Here is a 22,057-nt window from a genome sequence, read left to right on the forward strand (position 1 = left end):
AGGGTTCGACTTTTATGCCAACGTTTTTAGATACTTATATCTTGAACGTCTGTTTACTTATATGTAAACAGTTTGGCCATAAGAACGGAGTATTGCCATTAATGGAATATCAAGTCATTCTGGTGGAACGTTTAGAGAATCATGAAAGAAATCATTATCGGCAGAATTAAAGCCCAGATTTCTTCAGCATGCGCATAGGTCTACTACTGAGCTCTATTTCTGTGTAACTGGTTCCCTGTATGACTAATAGTATTTTCAATAAAATACACTTAGAACCTTATTATACTCACTTTTATAAGCCCAGGAACGCCACTGGGCGTTTGTTGTCATATGTCACATGGCCTGGGAATATAATTTGTAAATAAATAATTGAGACTGAGCCTTTACTTCAATCGTCATACTTGGATACATGTGAACATTTACCAGAGAACACTGTACACAAACGTATCGCCACCTGGCTCATGTTCGTTTCCACTGTGCCATTTTATCCTACTATGTTATCTCCCCTTGTACGTTTTTGCGTGTACATGTAGGCCTACTACAGAGCTGTGTTTGACCACAGCCATTTCAACTAACGAAATCATATTTCTCGGCTGAGCATGCGAGCATGACGCTGTATTTGTGTACGTCTATATATAAATTAACGCCCTCGTCTGCACTAGGTGTTCTGATTCTCGGCCTGTATAAATGGCATACCCGGTATTTGACATTTTTGCTCTTGGTTGTGTGTATGTATGTATGTATGTATGTATGTATGTATGTTTGCACGTATGCTTGGGGTTTAACGTCTTGCTTAACAATTTCCAATCATATGACGACGATGAGTCATTAGATGTGTGTACATATATTGTGTCTTCTTGTGTCACGGTGAGTTCATGCCACCTAAGTGCTGCCGCCAAGGAAGCATCATGCTGAAGACACCAGACATGACCACCCTACCACATTATACTGACATCGGACCAAGGCCGTTATATTTCCTTGCTCTAACCTCTCAATGCTGAGCGCCCAAGCGAGGCAGCAGCAAGTACCTTTTTATAAGTCTTTGGTATGACCCGACCCGGTTTGATCCCGGGACCTCCCGACTTTGAGGCGGACGCCCTAACCATTGGGCCAACTGCTAGAAATAAAAAGTATAAACATCCCTATTTTGAGCCAAAGAGCACAACAGAAAGTAACTCCAGAAGTAAGTTTAAGACGGGTGGGGTTCGAACCCCGTAAGTGAACCCAAACTGGAAGTTAAATCCAACGCCTTAACAACTCGACCATCATAGGCCAACTTCATATTTACAAACTGCTATACTGCATCCAAATGCCAAGTATGTATAGACAAAAGGGAATATTGATTTTATCAGCGTCGAACCTGAATCTAACCAGCCACCTAAGAGTCTTATTTCCTCTACAATTGGGTCTCCGCGCTACGATCTGAGCTATCGGCTGGGCAAACAGAACCGTTCAGTAACCATTCTGCTCACTACAGTATAATGTATCGTATCCGGACCCGTCCTCCTCTCCCCATGACTTGCATATCGGAGGGTTTTCTGTTACGACCAACGACAGAAGGGTATGATTTTATTCTTGGGAAATGGTTGTGAATTCCTTGCATAAAAGTGAATACATTTGACAGAGAGCAGGTTTTGAAGTTTGATGTGTAAAACATAAGCTGTGTAAGCCTAAATCTGCGTAAGTCCATATACTGGTTCACATGCAGTAAGCAACGTCAAAGTTCTGCATTGCGATGTAAAGACAACCATGCATACAAAAATATAAACATCCGTTGGAGATTTATATGTAGGCCCTATGTGTGTATGCTTGCGTTTTAAAGCAGTACGTAACAATTTTTCAGTCATATGCTGACGAGGAGTCATAATGTGTGTATACACATACTGTATCTTCTTGTGGCAGGCAAATCCATGCCACCAAAATGCTGTTGCCACTGAAGACAACAAGACAACAGACATGACATCCCACCCAGTCACATGATACTGACAATGGACAAACCAGTCATGTTTCCTTGCTCTAACATCTCAGGGTTGAGCACCTAGCGAGGCAGCAACATGTACCATTTTGTAAATCTTTTTTACGACCTGACACAGGTTTGATCCAAGGTCTCCCAACTTTGAGGCGGACGCTCGAAGCAGTCCTGGAAGATTTATAGTAACTGCAATGTTTGCTTGTATACACGTTGTATTTAATGTTCTGAATCTCTTCTCGGGGAAGTGGTTCCAATGAATGCGTTTAAAGGGTTCTCGCTGTCTCTGATGATTAAAGCGCTGGTTCACTGCGACTGCCAGGCCCTTGACCAATGTAGTAGCGTGTTTGAATCCAGCTCTTTTATAATTCGGTTGCGGCTTTAAGTCAGGGTGTTTTGTCGCAGACGTGGTGAAGGGCGGTGGTTAACTCCAGCATTCGCTAATTTCACCCATGAAGCTGCACAGATGACCGCCAGTACATGTATGTGCAAAATTCTAGTAGGTTAATCAATTCAGTTGGAAATTGTGGTGGTGGTGGGGGGGGGGGGGGGGCGGACTCCGTGGCCGAGGTGGTTGCCGTGCAAAGCCTCTCACAAATGCGGTGGCTATGAGTTCAAGTCCAGCTCATCCTGGCTTCATCTCTGGCTGTACAAGTTTGCCGGTAACCTGCGAATGTTCATATCATATGATGCTGGTGACCTTCGTATGGGTGAAATATTCTTGAGACTGGCGCAAAAAAAAAGCAAACAAACAGAAATAAAAAACAACAAAAAAAAAAACAACAAAAAAAAAAATAAAAAAAAACAATCAAATAAGTAAACGTTCACAATTCTTCTCCTCCAGGAGGGCAATGACATGTATGCATGTAGCGTATTTAAAAGCATGTTAAAACCAAACTCAAGAAGTTGACGCCGCCCCTCTACTTTTCGTCCGTCAAGTTTTTGGGGTCGGTAAAAGTGGGGTCTATTTTTTCATGGCACAATTAAACCACCATAGGCCCTACATAAAAAAGCAAGAGCTGATGTAGCCCTATTAATGCAAAATAAAGCCATAAAGGTGATGGTTGTGGGCTGGTAGGCCCTTCAGAATAGCATTTGTAAGGTGGGGGTTACTGTATCTAGACGACTTAACTACGTGTAGGCCCATATAACAGAATAAGAATGGGTCTTTAGTGGGCCTATGCCTTACAGGTCTGTCCATGTGCTAGTGGATATACAGGTTACATCCCTTGTCTCTACTAGGCCTATGGGCTGTAAGATATATAAGACTCAAGTCACTGTTCTGTAATTAGGCCTATTTGATTTATTTGGATTTGTGCTTTACGCCGTTCTCAAAAATATTTCACTTATACGACGTCGGTTGGCATTATAGTGGGAGGAAACCCACGACCATCCGCAGGTTTCTGCAAGACCTTCCCACGTACGGCCGGAGTTCCTCAAGAGCTAGATTTGAACTCACAGCGACCACATTGGTGAGAGGCTCTTATAACTTATTATACGCTGCACTAGCGAGCTGAGCAACTGAGCCACGGAGGCCACAACTCTTCTGTAGGGTAGATCTACTCATGTACCGGTGCCCGTGTAAGTCTACTTTGAACAATGCCTCAGCAAATCATCCGTGAGTGAGGGTTGTAAATCATTCGTCCCTGTTATTAGAACCAATTGTTTTGGCGCGCGTGCCCAAAGTTCCCCTTGGCATTACAACTCACTCATTCATATTGAGATAGGCCCTCTAGCCGCGCTGGTTGTTTACATGCGGCCATGACAACACCAGCTGCTTGACGCCTATAGCAAACTTCCCATTGACTACGCATGCTCACCTTTGAATTCTGGGATTGTTTGGTCGCCATTATTAGTTTGTTTATACTGGGAACAGGTGCGAAGAATCTCTTTGACATTCTTATCTAATTAAATTCCAAATTATTTCCATTATGGAGATTATTTTGAAACAAACGGTCTAAACCATATCTGTGAAGAGCAAGTCAGGCGAATCGTGATGCAAATGACAAAGAATAAGACGTGCTTCACATTACGTTGATGTTGTTGTTGTTTCACGCGATGGGCTGATTTTGACAGATGGACTGCTTATAGGAACCAGTAATGCCCACATTCTGAGGGTTCCCTTAGATTTTAACTTCACAATGTGAATATGACCGGGAGATATACAAGGAAACATGTGCCTTTCATAGAAATGTGAGTCTAATTCTGGAATATTTAATCTAATCATACGAATTTCATTTTCAGCGTTTTAACAACTCACACTGGCCAGTGCTCCGCCAAAACTTTTTCATACTGTTATGATTCATGGACCAGAACAGTACCTTTAAAAAAGACCGACCTTTTTGAGGATTCACTCTTCTGTCTTAATAAAGTTATATTTGCCCAATTCTTTCTTCTCTGTACGACTTGGACCTACATTAGAATGAAGCCTTTTTATCCTCCCCCCCCCCCCCCCCAACCAAACCACATACATATGTACGTCGATCGTCATGCTATATATTTTCCAACTTCAGTTCCACTGAACATACTGCCCCATGATGTAGTCTGGATGAGAATGGTGAAGCGAAGGATAGATGAATGCAATAGGGATGTTGTGATAAGGCCTAGCCTACAGAAGCAGTACTACTACTACTGCTACTACTTTATTTTCTGAGGGAGATCAGTTTGTTATAAAACCAGTCTTTCTTGAAATTTACTCAAATTAAAACAAAGAGTTATTTATTGATAGGAAATTCTGAATGACAAGAAAACCTGTTGGTTTTTAGGAGAGATGAAGAATTAAACTGCCAAAATTTTATTTTTTTATTTAGAATCCCTGTCACTTCCTCTGACAAGTTGAATGAAAAGCGGCACCATTCATAGTGCCAGCATATACAGTACATGTAAACCATCTTGTCTATAGTATGCTATTTTAAAATTCTGACATTCATCTGAGTATGTCCTTGTCTCATGTTGCAGATTTATACTCCCACCTACTTCCCAATGATGTCAATCACATTCACCTCCATTGTTCCATTTTCATGTCAATTTCTGGTTGAATGATCTCTAATAATACTATCTTACTCTCATCTATGGAACTAATTGAAATCCTTTAGAGAGTGAAATTTGTATTTCCCGTTACTGTAGCATATTTCTTACACTGCATTGTGCCACTCCTCGTGCTCACTTAACATCACTTCCACCACTAGAAAAGATTAACCTTTGGAGCATTTGCGAATTTTTTTGCTTAGTCTTAGCCTTACCACTGTTTTCCTGGCCAGGCTGACCTATAATTCAGTATTCATCAATTAAATTGTTAGAATCATGTTGTGCACACTTCAGATAAAGAGAATGCATGTGTATCAAGTATCAACAGAAACAGTGTTTTTTGGACATCACTCCCTGCCTCATCACTGACCCCAATGACTGGCATTGTTTAAAAATTCTGCACCAAATTGAATAGTCTTGGCAGTGATGTAAGGCGAGCGTAGAGAGTAGCACATACATGTACATGCTGTAAAGTGACCAGTGTGAAACATGTTCCATTAAGGTGTCCTGAAATGTGTGGCAATTTTTTTTTGTTTTTGAGAGCCAGTGATGGACTTGGTGTCCACAACAAATTTCGGAATTTTAAGATAGCACACTAAGTCCATCAAGATGATGTTGCAACTGAGGGTAGTATGTCTATGAATACTTTCACAGTTTCACTTACAAGTTAATATATATTACTCATCTAGTTGAAGTAATAAGCTAAACTGCAGTGAAATTTATGGCTGTGGTGCTATTTTCTATTCCTTATTTTCATATCGTGAACATATTTCTTCCATTATTATCACGAGGAACAAGTTTATTAGGTCTAGAAGGTAAAGTGATATTTCCCATAGTTTATTATCAAAACATTGTAAAAACATTATTTTAAGATTTTAAGTGCAATACTGTTTATATTTAATTAATGTGCGTGACTTCTTGAGGACAGCTTCAAACAGTGTCTAACATTGTGGAGGCACAATTTGTTTTATCAGATAATATCTGTCCTACTACTTGATGCCAACCTTTATTTCCTGTGGTAAACATGTAATCAAAGTATCTCAGTATCTCTGTGTAGATAAATCATGTACATTCATTTACTAACATAAAGTTGCTGGCATAATCAGAGTGCTTGCAGTTTTAGAAAGTTTTAGGTGAAAGTAAGATTTTTACCATTTTGTTCATGATCATGTGGGTGCCGTTCAGGATGGGTTCAGGAAATACATGATGCATTTAGGGTATGACTGTCCATGCTTTATACTTCTTCATGTTTGACCAGTGTTTTTTAATTCATAACTAATCATTGCATTACAAGCCATTTAGAAGTATCTATACATGAATCTACAATCAAGGTTACCCACTGTAATAATACAGAGTGGAGGAAGTATCTGAACATTTTTATCCACAACAGTTCAGTTTCGAACGATTTCACTAACTTAAAGTTAATGGTTAACATTCATGATTCATGAACCTTGAGGTATTGTTCATTGCCAATAAATTTCATGAACAATTATGTCATACATTCATGAGCAATTATTGGTTAGCGCGCTAGCGCAGTGTAATGACCCAGTAGCCTCTCTCAAATGTGGGCCACTGTGAATTCAAGTCCAGCTCATGCTGGCTTCTTCTCCTGCCATATGTGGGAAGGTCTGCCAGCAACCTGTTGATGGTTGTGGGTTTCCCTTGGGCTCTGCCCGGTTTCTACCCACCATAATTGCTGGCCGCCGTCGTATAAGTGAAATATTCTTGAGTACGGCATAAAACACCAATCAAATAAATAAATAAAATCATGGGCAATTACTACACTGTTCAAATGATATTGCAAACTAAAAATAAAAACAAGGAACCATACAATTGTGAAAAATAAATTTGTGGAGTGGGAAAGGTAATGTCACATCATAACTGTTGTAAATTTACTTCTAGCTGTGCATTCTAAAATGTATCTAATGTGTTGTACATGTAGTACAAATTGAAGCCTGATGTTTATGTGTTTGTAATTAAACAACATTGAAATGTCACAGAAGTAGAGTGGAATATACATCTGTTTTTTTGTTTGTTTGTTTGTTTTTCCCTTTTTTTCTTTTTTTATCTAACCAAATATGTGGGAGGCCTCTTTTAGAACAGGTGTTTCTTTCTCTGTGTGTACACAAGGTAAAGGGTGATTTCTTCCTTTCTTTCAAATTGGGTTTATAGCTCCATTTCTTCTGGGGGAAATATCATAATCCATTAAATTTACTAGAGTGAAAACAGTTTTACTGTGCTATTTATTTATTAGTATTTGATGATAGTTTAATTGTAGCAGTATTGGACGAGAAAGCTTACCTGCATGCCACAAGGCCCAAAGTAAAACTTTTCATATGACACATGAGACCAGTTTGCCTCCAAAGACAGTTCGTTTTTCTGTCTTGCTGTATACTATACTCTTGTTTAAAGGAAAAGACCTCTAAAAGTCGAAGTAGACACCACTAAATAGACCACTTAAGACTACGCATAGATACACTTTTATTTATTTTTTTTTTCCTTGTGTGTTAAGAGAGTTGAAGACGTTTAAAGATTAACTCTCCAATGTATAATAGATTCAGTATGGCTCATAAACCCCACCTTACTTATTCAAATATTTGAATGCCTTTCAACACCATTAAAAAAAAACCCCAAAGATAAATGAAAGTATTTTTTGTATAGTTTCAGTTGTCTGTATGATGAACCTTACTTCACATTTTAGCTTTCTTTTACTTGATGTGTGTGACTTGTATAGAGAGTCTGCACGTTGTCCTGTTGGTTTGTATGGGCAGTCTGCACAAAGACTTGTTGGTTTGTATCTAGAAAGTCTGCACATTGTCCAGTTGGTTTGTACAGGAAGTCTGCAGCTTGTCCTGTTGATTTGTATAAGAAGTCTGCACATTGTCCCATTGGTTTGTATCCAGGAAGTCTGCACATTGTCCGTTGGTTTGTGTGAGAAGCCTGCAGCTTGTCCTTTTGGTTTGTATAGGAAGCCTGCAGCTTGTCCTGTTGTTTTTTTTTTTTTTTTGGAAAAGGACAGCTTTGTTCTGTTAATTAGTATCAGAAGTCTGCACATTGTCCTGTTGGCTTGTTTGAGAAGCCTCTAGCTTGTCCTGTTGGCTTGTTTAGGAAGTCTGCACATTGTCCTGTTGGCCTTTTTTGGGAAGCCTGTGTCCAGTATAATAGTTTGTTTGGGAAGCCTGCAGCTTGTCTTGTTAGTTTGTGTAGTCTGCACATTATCCTGTTTGCTTGTTTGGGTAGCCTGTAGCTTGTCCTGTTGGCTTGTTTGGGAAGCCTGCAGCTTGTCCTGTTAGTCTGTATAGGAAATCTACACATTGTCCTGTTGGCTTGGTTAGGAATCCTGCATTTTGTCCTGTTAGTCTGTATAGGAAATCTGCACATTGTCCTGTTGGTTTGTTTGAGGAGCCTGTAGCTTGTCTCTAACATGTAATTCTCTCTACAAGTAGTGCCAATAGATCAGGCATTTAGAATGTAGTGGAATTGCTTATTTACTGGGATCACTTTCTTCAGCCTTTTCGTGTACAATGGCCATGATAGCATTTGCATACATAGTAGTAGGCAGATATTAATGTTTCACTGAAACCATTTTATGTATAAAGTCTGCACATTGATGTGTTGATTAGTTTGGGAAGATATCTTAGTTTGCATAGGAAGTCTACCATTGTCCTGTCAACTGGTTTTGTTTGGGAAGAGAGTAGCTTGTCCTGTTAGTTTATATAGGATTTATTTATTTATTTGATTGGTGTTTTACGCCGTACTCAAGAATATTTCACTTATACGACGGCGGCCAGCATTATGGTGGGAGGAAACCGGGCAAAGCCCGGGGGAAACCCACAACAATCCGCAGGTTGCGGCAGACATTCCCACTTACGGCCGGAGAGGAACCCAGCATGTGCTGGACTTAAACTCACAGCGACCGCATTGGTGAGAGGCTTCTGGGAGTTTGTATAGGAAGGTCCGCACATTGTCCTTTTGGTTTGTATAGAAAGTCTGCACATTGTCCTGTTGGTCTGTTTGGGAAGAGGGCAGCTTGTCCTGTTAGTTAGTATAGAATGTCTGCACATTGTCCTGTTGGTTTGTTTGGAAAAGAGCGGCTTGTACTGTCATTTAGTATAGGAAGTCTGCACATTATCCTGTTGGTTTGTTGGGAAGAGGGCAGCTTGTCCTGTTGGTTTGTTTGGGAAGAGGGCAGCTTGTCCTGTTAGTTTGTGCAGGAAGTGTGCACATTGTCCTGTTGGTTTGTTTGGGAAGAGGGCAGCTTGTCCTGTTAGTTTGTGCAGGAAGTGTGCACATTGTCCTGTTGGTTTGTTGGGAAGAGGGCAGCTTGTCCTGTTAGTTACTATAGAAAGTCTGCACATTGTGCTGTTTGTTTGTATAGGAAGTCTGCACATTGTCCTGTTGGTTTGGTTGGGAAGAGGGCAGCTTGTCCTGTTAGTTACTATAGAAAGTCTGCACATTGTGCTGTTGGTTTGTTTGGGAAGAGGGCAGCTTGCCCTGTTGGTTTGTGTAGGAAGTGTGCTCATTGTGCTGTTGTTTAGTATAGGATGTCTGCCACATTGTCCTGTTGGTTTGTTTGGGAAGAAGGCAGCTTGTCCTGTTAGTTTGTTCAGGAAGTGTGCACATTGTCCTGTTGTTTAGTATAGGAAGTCTGCACACTATCCTGTTGGTTTGTTTGGGAAGAGGGCAGCTTGTCCTGTTAGTTACTATAGAAAGTCTGCACATTGTCCTGTTGGTTTGTTTGGGAAGAGGGCAGCTTGTCCTGTTGGTTTGTGTAGGAAGTGTGCACATTGTCCTGTTGTTTTGGTATAGAAAGTCTGCACATTGTCCTGTTGGTCTGTTTGAGAAGAAGGGCAACTTGTCCTGTTGGTTAGTATAGAATGTCTGCACATTATCCTGTTGGTTTGTTTGGGAAGAGGGCAGTTTGTCCTGTTAGTTAGTGTAGGAAGTGTGCACATTGTGCTGTTGGTTTGTATAGGAAGTCTGCACATTGTCCTGTGAGTTAGTGTAGGAAATGTCCACATTGTCAGCTTGTACAGTTAGTTTGCATAGGAAGTCTGCCCATTGTCCTGTCAACTGGTTTTGTTTGGGAAGAGAGTAGCTTGTCCTGTTAGTTTGTGCAGGAAGTGTGCACATTGTCCTGTTGGTTTGTTTGGGAAGAGGGCAGCTTGTCCTGTTGGTTTGTTTGGGAAGAGGGCAGCTTTGTCCTGTTGGTTTGTTTGGGAAGAGGGCAGCTTGTCCTATTAGTTTGTTTAGGAAGTGTACACATTGTCCTGTTGGTTTCTTTTGGAAGAAAGCAGCTTTGTTCTGTTAATTAGTATAGGAAGTCTGCACATTGTCCTGTTGGTTTGTTTGGGAATAGGGCAGCTTGTCCTGTTGGTTACTATGGGAAGCCTGCATATTGTCCTATTAGTTTGTATGGAAGTCTTCAGCTTGTACAATATGTATCAATGAGAGTGATGATAATGTGCTAAAGAATGTAAATGTAGATTAAGTTTCTCTTACATGCAATTCTCTCTACAGGTAATGCCAAGAGATCTGGCATTTAGAATGTAGTGGGGTTGCTTATTTACTGGGATCACTCCCTTCAGCCTTTTCGTGTACAATGGCCATGATAGCATTTACACACATGTATGTTTAGTCAATGGTAGCTATGAATGTTTCATTGAAACCATTTTATATATTCTGTGGTGAACATTTATTTGCCATAGCTTCATATACCTGCCATTACCACACACCATCAATTCACTTGTTCTTGTTTGCATGTTGATGTTAATTATAAATAGCTATGCCTCCTTGAGCTTCAGTAAAGGCCATTTCAGGAACACTGGCAATCTGCCTGTGACTTCTGACCTTGTAATGTCCTGCTATCTGATCCAAGTTTCTTTATGCCATCAGACTGTAAAGTAATACAAAAGCTGTTTGTATTCATTAGTGTTACACTTCAGCAAACCTGGAGAACTGTTGACTTTTGTTGTGCTTACCCAGTAGCGTTTTTACTGTCAGACTTCACACACATTTTATTACATCTTGACAATGAACTGTGACATATATTTGTGTGAATTTTTGTTTCCTCTATAACAAATACACGTACATTTTGCTCTTCAGAATTAAACTGAATACAGGAACTCTTCATGTCTTGTATGAATACATTCATATAAATGTAAAGTACCCTGAGGCAGGATGGGGGCTACTGAGATACCTGTACACAGCAAATAGGATTTAAATGATACTTTTTGGTATGGGGTAAGGTCTAACCATTGAAGGTGGGTTATACCAGTTAGTCGTGTGTGAACAGGATCTGTTTGATCTATTGTTAGGGAGTCCAGGCAGTGTCAAGAGGCCAGAAGGAATGTAGACAGGTATTATTTGGCAAACAGTGATAATAAGTGCATTGTGCACTGGGAAGAGTAGAGAGGTTAGGTGCTGGCCCATGTTGACAGGTGTCTCCACAGGTACCCTTTTGTGTTTACTCCTGACTAGGAGTACAAACTGACAAAACACCATTCACTTAGCCATTAAACTGTACTGACCAGCATGGCATTGACTGGACCCTACTGGCCAGTCCTACTATAGCCCTGGCGTATCCTTCCACAGACTTCACCTGAAGCAGCTGTAACAAGTGGTTGTTATGCCATTACAGTGATGTTGGATCTGATGTGCATGTGGTTTTATATCTGTGTCATTCAGTCAGTCATGTGAAGTGCATGTACGTGGAGATTCTGTGGCTCCAGTATTGGACTCTATGGAGACTTCAGTTGAGAATTACCACCAGCATGGCTGATTGTGTCTTTTGTCTGCTATCCTTCTGGGTCTTTGTGTTTGCCCTAAGTACATGCACCATAGTCTCATGTAACTGTGATATTTCAGGGATTGAAAGGAAGTGAAAAAGCTCCAGCCACTTGACAGGTGCTTAAATGTTGGTCATTGAGTTGTTCAGTCGGATATGGGAAAGGCTAATTGATGACCATTTATCAAGAACTGAGTGCTGAATGTCAAACTGACTATACAAGTGCTCACTGAATACGACAGTGTGGCAAGGTAGAGTAAATTACCCTGATCAATGGGCTCTGAACTGACCATAGCAGAAGCAGCATTGATTACGGCATGTTCCCAGGAGTTGTATATTAACCACAGTTGTGCACACCTCATAAATTGCCGACATTTCAGGCAGTCTTTTCAAGAGTTTCTGCTTAAGACACGCACACATCAGCAACACAAGCTATGGATTTGCCCTTGGCCAGTTGGCACACTTGTATTTGTTGAATCCAGTTCATTATCAGATTTGGAAGTGTTTCCATGGGCTCAGTGAATAGCCTCTCAGTGAAGAGTGTAAATTTGTTAAACATGAACTTCACTAGAGTAGTCATGCCCATGCAGGCAGCTGCAGTCTCAGCACTACTTCAGCCTTGTAATCATCATATATTCTGTGTCATCCTTTGCTGATCATATCTGCTGTAAATATTTAATGGTTGCGTGCCAACAGTGCGCCGGAAAGACGCTGCATAGAGGTTTGTGTCTACTCAAGCATTGCTGATAAGTTCTTTTCTGGAACAGAAAACTGTAATTTGATGGTCGTGGCTGTTTATTTTAAGGCGTTGTGGATTTTATTTTCTGTAGTACTATAAATGAGTCACACTAACATTTATAGTTTTGTGAGAGATTTTTGTCTTCTTGACTATTTCTCACTGTGTCTCTGTGACATCATTCTGCTGTTTAGCTAAACATGGAACAAAACTAGCCCATTGTACACAGAGCCTAGATCAGTTGCAAATGACGCTGCCTTTGGAGATAATTGGTCTGAATCCCACTCCCAGACCTGCATCTGTCTCAGAACAGATCTACTCCCTCAAAATGGGATATGTGAGGAAAACTTTCACACCACCTATTACAAGTCTTTTCCCCAAACTAACAAGGCGAAAGAGAGAACAGCCAAGCTCAAGGTGAGTGCCAACTGAAGAAAATTATGTCAGTAAAAGGTGTCATCCACCATGGACATGGATAAATGTGTATGTGACCTTTGGAGGCTTCCCTGTAGATAGGTGAGCACATGTTGCCACATATCTATTTACATGCATGTGGATAACATGGAGAAAACTGTTCTCTATATCTCAGCAGATTTTTTACCATGTGCATGTAAATGATGAGGGGAAAACTTGTCAAGACAAGTAAGCATATGTTTTTTAAAGCTTGTGTACATGAGCAGCTGTTACATGTGCTGTACAGGTAACGCTACAAAAGCTTGATTACATTGATCAGTGAGATGTGTTAGAGTGTTGATGACATTGTGTACGTGTGTATCTAGCTAATATGTCACAAAAATATTTACCTAAAGCTCGCATGAAAGAGTGCAAATAGTTAGTTGTAAATGTCTTCAATAACTTTTTGATATTTCTTTAAGGAGAAAAAGACACTTCGGAAATAATTTTAGTTATGTGGGTATTTGGACCACCTCCTGGTATTATTTATAATATTATTGCGTAATAATGTTATAAATAAGGGTGTAACACATGTTTAATAAATATTAGTTTATTTTCATTCGGATTCGGCCGTCACTTTTATTTTTTCTTCTTAAAAATGTAGAAAAGTGAGCATCACGATAACTTGCCCTAATTGCAGAGCAGATGTTTTTACAGTGTACATGAAATGACAGAAAATTTACTTTGTACACTAGGGTGCTCTCTAATGTGTAAAGTAACTGTCTTAAGAGTGTTGGTGACAAAGGGAAAACTTCAGTAGATCATTGCACACATGTAAGAGTGTAGATGACAGGTGGAAATCTTGCCTAGATAATTTTTAAATAATGTTGTTGAGAAAGGGAAAACATCACTAGATCATTTAGCACATGTAAGAGTGTACGTAGATGGCATAATGGAATCTTTAGCAGTGTTCCAGTGTTGATGACAAAGGGAAAATATCATTTAGCACATGTAAAAGTACAGGTAGATGACATAGGGGAATTTTGGACAGTGTTCTCAGTGTTGATGACAAATGGAATGCATCACTAAACCATTTAGCACATGTAAGAGTGCATGTAGATGACATGGGGGAAACTTGGGCAGTGTTCTCAGTGTTGATGACAAATCGAAAACATTACTAGATCATTTAACAGGTGTAAGAGTGCATGTAGATGGCATGGGGGAATTTTGGGCAGTTTTCCATGGGTGATGACAAGGGAAAACTTCATTAGATCATTTTAGCGCATGTGAGTGTAAATCACATCCATGGGGAATTTGGGAAAGCTTGATGCCTAGATCAGCGAGCACATGTAAGAGTGTTGATGACATTCATGGGGAATGCTTGCCTAGAGATGTTAGAAGTGCATGTACATGTAGTTGATACATGTAAGGAACACTGCACAGATTGGTGAATAGAGAGTTGAAATGCAAATGACATAGGCACAGTCTGTTTTAAATTAGTGAACACAAGACTTAGGGATAACATTTATTTATTTATTTATTTATTTGATTAATGTTTTACACCATACTCAAGAAAATTTCACTTATATGACGGCAGCCACCGTTATGGTGGGAGGAAACCAGGCAGAGCCGGGGGAACCCAAGACAGTCTGTTGCTGGCAGACCTTCCCACATATGGCCATGGATAACATTGGAAAGACTTGTATTGATCTGTGAGTAGATGTAATTACAGTGTGCGTGATACATGGAAAACTTACTGTGATCAGTTGACAGATGTTTTTGTCAGCATACACATCTACATGATATATTCACTGAGCAGATGTTGAAGTGTACATGTCATGCAGTTGACATACTGTAGGGAAATGTCAGAAAGGGAACTGCAGAAATTCCCTGATGTCCACTGCTCTTATGAATTGGTTGGCAAATGCAGACACTTGTTCAGGTTGTGTTATGGGTATATGGAGTTTGTTGGAGATGACATCTTTGATCCATATAACATACAATCATATACTTCAGTTACTGGCATTTAAAGCAAGGAGTTCACTCCATTCAGGTATAGCAAGTTTCCTTCTACCTATTAAAAACTGACCACTGTCATTAAAGCGAAATATTCTGGAGGATGGCATTTAACCACCCTGATGGTGAAGCAAAAATAAACTCACGTAATGATGTTTAAGTTGAACGATATTGCCTTTCCAGTGTGGATAATTTTTGGAACATTTACAATCTGCAACATTTGTATGCCGATTGTATTATTCTCGAATTTACAAACTAGAACAATGAATTTATAATTACTATCATCAGAAGAAATTACATGCTTTATGATACAGGTCATGTTTTGTTGAGGTACAAAAAAGGCAGTGCATATAATGAAAATTAATTATTTCAATTTTTGTAAGGATGCAAAGTTTTTGCAAATTAAGTTTACAGAACAAGAAAATATGTTATTAAAAGATAAACATTTTAAATATAGTCTCTTTTGAACTGGATATGTTGGATTTTGGCCTGAGCTGTATTGTGCATGGATATTCATTAATTTAATAGTAATATCATATTGGGAACTGACTATATTAAGTTCCAAAAAGTCCAGTACAATAGCTATACCATAAAATTTACAGATATTTTTTGTTTTGCACGGTATTGGTATAGCATGTCCACTGAGTTTGTTGTTAGAAATGCTATGGTGTTTTGTTGTTGATGGTTACCCAACATGAGACATGCAGAAACATTGACTAGCTGTTCTGTGAAGCTATTTGCATGAACATGTCTCTGCATACAACTTCACGTCTGTTTGGCTTTGTCATCCTAGTCTGCCTGTGATCGTATCTTATCATAAATGTGTTTTGTAACTGTATCCCATCTACCCTTTGTTGTTTAATAGTTTTTACGAATGTGATAGCTCTGCTGAAGGTTTAGTTCACAGGGCCTGGAGAGCGTTTTGAATAAAGATTTTCGTCATCCCTGACTGCTGACAAGTCCAGGTTACCCAACTCGTGATCCCAGGCCACCTAGGCCTTAGACTTTGTTGTTTTCTTGCATGGCCTAAAAGGGTTGTTTCTTATGACGCTCACCAAACTCTTACCATGCTCTGCCAAATGGGAAATGAAGGTATAATGTATAGGTTAACATACAGTCTGCATTCTCTAGTTACAGACATCAATCAAAGTAAAATACTTCAAGTTCAGTGCTTCTTACATGTATTTCTTACAGCAGAAATGGTCAGTTGGGTTTGACCATAGAGGCCAGGAAACAAAAGTAACACAACATAACTCTAATTCATAACATGATTCATTTCGTTTAAAAAAATTTCTATTCAGAACTTGTGCATGGCTAGTACAGTTAGTAATAAACTGGTTGGGAGAATCAAAATCGAAAACAAATTCCATGTCCAAGGCCAAGGCATGTCCATGATCAGAACACTGGTTACACTGTATAAGCTTATGCCCTGCTCCCCACACATGTGACAATTACTTCAGGATTCCTGTTTGTTCTTCAGCTGATTTTTTGTTCATTCATTATGGACACAAAGATCTAACTGAAGAGTTACTATGTCTCTCAGATGTTTTTCTGTTCATGTCAGCACACTGTCACAGATGAGAATAAAATGTCATAAAAACGACTCCAGTCTGTATATGGGTTAGTGAGACGTGAATTAAAGCCATGTATTTTCTCAGCTCGTTTCAGTTAGCATGAATAGTCATCATTTTAAGATATCTTTTTTTTTTGGTATGGCATACACATAGCTGAGTGTTTAAGACCCTGTCTTTCAAGATTCACTAGAACACACAATGTGGGGGTCAATTCCACCTTGGACATGGAATTTTAGGAAGTTGGGACAGCACTCGTTAGACCAGTTGTGAAGTACTGGTAAGTGTAGTTCTCATTGAATACCACTTGTCTTCCATCAATGCAGTATGAAAATCTGTACATGTACATCACAGGTAGGAAGTTTGTGAGTGACTTGACAAAGGTCTGTCATTTAGCCTGAGCGCTCTTGTTTTTTCCTCCCATAAAACAGACCAGGAGTCTGTAAATATAGTTAAGGTACAGTTTAACTTTATATGGGTCTCCAGTGTTTAAATTCTCATACATTCTCGTACAGTACTGTGATGTACATGTATGTACGTGAACTACCATACCTACACACTGTTTCTTCTTGGGCACTTACCAAATAGGTCATCAGTAGAAAGGTTTTCAGGACCATTTTTTGCATGAACATTTCCATGCAGATGAACTTGTATTTATTTTAAGGTACCTGAACATGTATTTATTTTAAGGTACCTGAACATGTATTTGTGTAGAGGCACAACCTGAACATGTATTTGTATTCAAATTGAAATGAACAGGCATTTTACGCATTTCATTGGTAGTAAACAAACTTGCCTTTATGTAAAGGTTACCTGGACGTTTATTTACAATAACGCCACAAAAGTTGAAATATTGCTGATGTGGCATTAAACCATAATCATTCATTCTATTTACAATAATATACATGAACATTTGCAACTGTATTTATGTACATGTACCAGTTCATGAACATTCTGTATGGATATAAATGAACACCTGAAATAAACATGAAAAGGTGGATAAACATGTAAAAAGAGCACAGGTACATTCATGTACATGTAAATACATGTGCAGGTAGATGAACGTGTAAAATTGAATAGGTAGATGAACAAAAAAATGTAACAGTACAAAGAGGTACATAGAGTTACATGTCTGCACTGTTGGATAAGCATGCATTTTTGTACAGGTCCATGCAGATGAAGATGTGTTAACAGGTGCTTGAACAGATATCGGCTGCCTTGTTCATACCATTCATTGTAAAGTCAATTGTTTGGTTTACAATCCTTGTAGCTCTAATACCTTCATGCAAATGAACCCAAGGCGTTACAAGTATTTGGTGCCTACAGTGTTTAATAGGCTAATAGATGTACATGTAAGGAAGGTACAGCTGTTCAAGGGTTGTCCCACCTATGAAAACTACATGTATATGTAATTGAATAAGTATGTGATTAGAAAACCATTCCGGCTACCATACCTGTGGTTCCTAATCATTATAATGTGGAAAAAGTAAGGTATCAGTTGTTGCTAGGCAACTGAAGAAGCATGTATATTTCCCCTCTTGAGTTTTCCTCCTGTGTTTTGTTTAGAAACATTGCCATGGTGATGGAGTGCATGTGGTGAGAGTGACATAGAGTCCTATGTGATGATTGTATGTTCTCCTGTCTGCAAAACATGGGAAAGTACATTGTGAACAACTCCTCAGATTTCAGTGTTGTTCACATGGTTGCTGATTAAGCTTTAAATAGTGTTTGAAACTATGAATATTAGCTCATTTATATGTAAATTTTGTTTGAATATGGTGTTCAGCTGTGATACACATGAACGTTTGGTTTATAGTTTTTTAATCGTGTAAGTTATTGTCATTTGTCAGCTTGCTTATCTTAAGTTACATTAACATGATAAATGGGCCTTAACCTCGCGATTGGGCCCCCTTTCCTTTGATGTGGGTTGAAGTGTTTACACACATCATGTAGCACACCTTGCTTGATCAAAAACGACACAGCTGCTACATTGTTGCCATAGCAATGAATTAATATAATCACTGAGGCTTAACTCATCCTTGCCTCCAGTGATATTGATGAAGATGGGCAGGGCGTAAAAATGCAACGTCGCTAGGCACACCATCACAACCTGCAGGATTGGTAAGGATTGGAATCCGATGATCACATAGCTTTACATAGTGCTGTTCACATTCCTAACTTCTCTCTGATGTAGTGGGGTGAGGATACAGTGTGGATGGTATATATTTATGTCAGGAGGCTGTTGGGTTTGGATCGGCAGTACAGTTGGCCTGTCTGAATGTAAGGTGGAGATGTTGTGGTGTCTCCAGCTTCACTGAAGGCGGTGGAAAATGGGATGGAATACTGTTTTATGTACAAGCACTTGCACAGGCTTGTGGATGGGATGAGCATGACATGGCCACACAAGTTTGAAATGTGGCCTTTTGTTTGGTGTTTGTGATGTGTGGTTATTAATGCGCCTGAGAGAGAGAACTGAGATCTGTTTTACAAGGCCCGCTGTAAAATGAAATTCGAGAGCTGAATCAATCATCAACCATGCTGATTTAACATTTATTAACCTTAACAAGGCCGGGGTAGTGAACTGTGTATAACTATTACTCTTGGATACGCTGGAACTCTGAAGTTGAAAAGCAAAATGCCTGTTCATCATGCCATGGCTGCAGCAACAGGGTATTGTGGTTTGCTTTATCGGCTGTTTCCAGCAGGTCTCAACCATTATCAAGGCTTTCTACATGATTGCTTGACTTAACTAGATCAAGTTACATTGAGTGTATGGCTTCTCCATCAGTGACTCCACAAACCTGGGGGAAGAGGACTACATCAGTATATGTAGCCCATGTAGGTCATCATCCAGACTTAGTGTACATGCAAACTGGTCTCCAGAAAGTGGAAGCTTCACTTCAGTTTGAGGACATCACTATTTACTCCCTGCTTCAGTTGGCTGCTTTTTTTATAGTGTTGTGACATTGTCAGGTGTCGATGTCCATTGTCATATTGATCTAATCAGATGCATATCGGACGGGCAGTGCAGGAGATAGCTGTTAGTTTGTCACTCTCCCTTTTCACCTGATCATGTAGCCTTTGTAAAGCTTCATCTACTGTACACTGAGAGAACAGCTATTTTTACACCCTTGAGATGGGTGTCTATTAAGGGCTATCCTGTACTTCATGTGCAGAGACTCAACAGCTGATGGTTTTTGTATACCTAAGCAGAAAATGTAACAGTGTGCTATAGGTTATCACAGTGGCCTCTAGTCGGCAGTCATCGTGGGGTCGCATCAGAGAGATGACTGTCACCATTCCAAGCCGCTTGGCCTCCCTGCAAAGGGACCAGTTGGACAGCATACTGATTGTGCGAGGGTAAGGTCTATTGGCCATTGTTTTCTGCCATCACTGCTAATAATGTTGTACAGATCATATGTACATGTCCATGAAGTCTACCTTGTCTTAAACTCGCAGAACTTGTGCTATTAAAAGTGACAGAATATGGATAGTGTGTGGGGTAGGTGTAGGGGGGCAAGGAGAGAAATGGTGAATATGCCTTTTAGCACATTATAAAATAAACCACTCTTCATTTCTCTTTACAAACAACAAGTGTAAATTATGTAAGTATACATGTATATATGAATAATTATAGGAAATTCGAAAAAAATGTGTGTTAAAGTTGCTTGTTCAAGGAAATTGGTCAAATTATCCTGAACATGCGCTGTATGGCTAAGCGCATTTGCTGGATGTATATCACATGTAGGCAGATACTGTAGATATCAGTGTGCAATACTTAGGCTCTAGCATTGAGAAAATAACCTCATGCAACCAGATAGTGCATCAGACTTTATGGTGTATGTTCAATCAAAGTGCATGCTGTAGATTAAATCCTTCTGTATGCTCTGTTGTGAACAGACTGGCACAGAAAGTGCCCTTTGACATGGATATGGCCCATGTGTCCATTTCAGTTGACATGTATGTTCAGCCATTAAGATATTACACGTAGATCTGGGGCCGCTTCCACAAAGCTGTTTGTGACGTAAAATTTGAAAACTTTTTGATAGTTTTTGATACTAGAACTTGATATTTAGACACATTCATGCTAAGATAACATTGATGAGGGGGACAACGTTTCAATTTCAAAAACCCCAAAATAAAATTTAAGATTGTATTTGAAATTTTTGACTTATGCCCTTCACTTTATCATTGGTCAATGTCGTGTCCATTTAGAAACGTGCTTAACAAACTTTTTGTATTACTTATAACCTTGTGCCTGCAACAAACAGTAGTCACTCAAGTAAGTATGAGTGATTTTTAATTTTACCTGTACATGGAATAGCAGAGAGGATATGTCGTATTTTAGGCTTGTCCAGGTTATAACCCTACAAGAGCTTTGGAGCTACAGTTTAAAGTCTTGTTGAATGGATATACATGTACATGTATATTATTAGGTAATGTGTTGTGATCTAGTTCTGTGTTTGTCATGGAAACCAGCGCTATTAATGTTTTAGCAACCTACATATAAGTACTACTACAGTCTAACAGGTACTGCTCTTTATTCAGTTGCACCTGGGATTTGTAGAGTTTTTGTAGCTACAAGTTGAATATTTTGTCTCCATGAACATGAGCATATATTGGTGATACCATTAGTTATAAAGCACTGTTGTTCATGACAGGTTCGTAGGGCACTGAATGGGTCTACATACTTAACATTTCCCAACAACCATGGCAGCTTTGTACAAGACGGAAGGTGTCTACATGTAAATTGTCAACATTTCCCAACATCTGTGACATTTTTGTGCAAAACTAAAATGCCTACGTGTACATGCATTTTCAAGACTTACCAACAACCATGTTCACAAGAAACTGAAGATGCCTACAGGAATACTTGTACACGTATGGATATATGAATTACAGGTGATATGAAGTTCATGTATGGGTATGTACCTGTACATTCAGTTCTGAGTGTACCTTTACTTTGTCACTATTTTTGTGTTTTCAGACGAGGCCTTGCACAGAGCCTAGATTCCCACCCCACCCTAGAGAAACCAGAAGAACCTAGCACAAGCCAGGTGTCTCCCCTCTCCTACATATTTGAACACTCCAGGGATGCTATATCTAGGTGAGAAGTCAACTGATAATAGCTGATCTTAGTTTGTTTTAGAGTGCCTTGTAATTGTTTATATGAAGGCTTTAATTTTTTGTCATTTTAAAGGTTGCTTTGAATTTTTTTAATATAACTATTGTGCATCTTGTTACACATTCAGCTTTTTACATGTATATGACAGTGGTACAAATTGCTTAGCTTACAACATTGTCTTGCAGCAAATTCAGGTATATTCACATGTACATGTACCTAGAGCAAATCAGTGAAAAACTGGCACATTCCGGTGTTGAACTGTTTGATACTTCTGAAATCTTTTTCACACCAATCTGAAAACTAAATTGAGTGAATTTTACAACATCATCTTGTACATGTCCTTAATAATGAAGTAAAAAATGTTTAGTTTGTTGCATACTAGTGATTGTACATGTATGTGATAGCAGTTAATAGTGTTGTTGTAATGCCATAT

The 22,057-nt window shown here is 39.3% G+C and overlaps 1 protein-coding gene across 3 annotated transcripts in view; it reads left to right on the forward strand.

The window, feature by feature from the left end:
- The first annotated feature begins 3,830 nt into the window (after positions 1-3,830).
- The window catches only part of LOC135480822 (protein FAM149B1-like), a 37,348-nt gene continuing 19,121 nt past the window's right edge, over positions 3,831-22,057 (forward strand). For 2 of the 3 annotated variants that reach the window (XM_064760760.1, XM_064760753.1), the window contains exons 1-2: positions 12,543-12,936; positions 21,487-21,606. In XM_064760760.1, the coding sequence (XP_064616830.1) occupies positions 12,767-12,936; positions 21,487-21,606 (290 nt within the window). In that variant the 5' untranslated portion in view covers positions 12,543-12,766. Of the gene's footprint in view, positions 4,163-12,542; positions 12,937-21,486; positions 21,607-22,057 lie in introns of those variants that run through there. The other variant, XM_064760768.1, reaches the window with a different exon arrangement.

This window comes from Liolophura sinensis, chromosome 1 (genome assembly GCF_032854445.1).
Source record: "Liolophura sinensis isolate JHLJ2023 chromosome 1, CUHK_Ljap_v2, whole genome shotgun sequence".
Taxonomy (NCBI): Eukaryota; Metazoa; Mollusca; class Polyplacophora; order Chitonida; family Chitonidae; genus Liolophura; species Liolophura sinensis.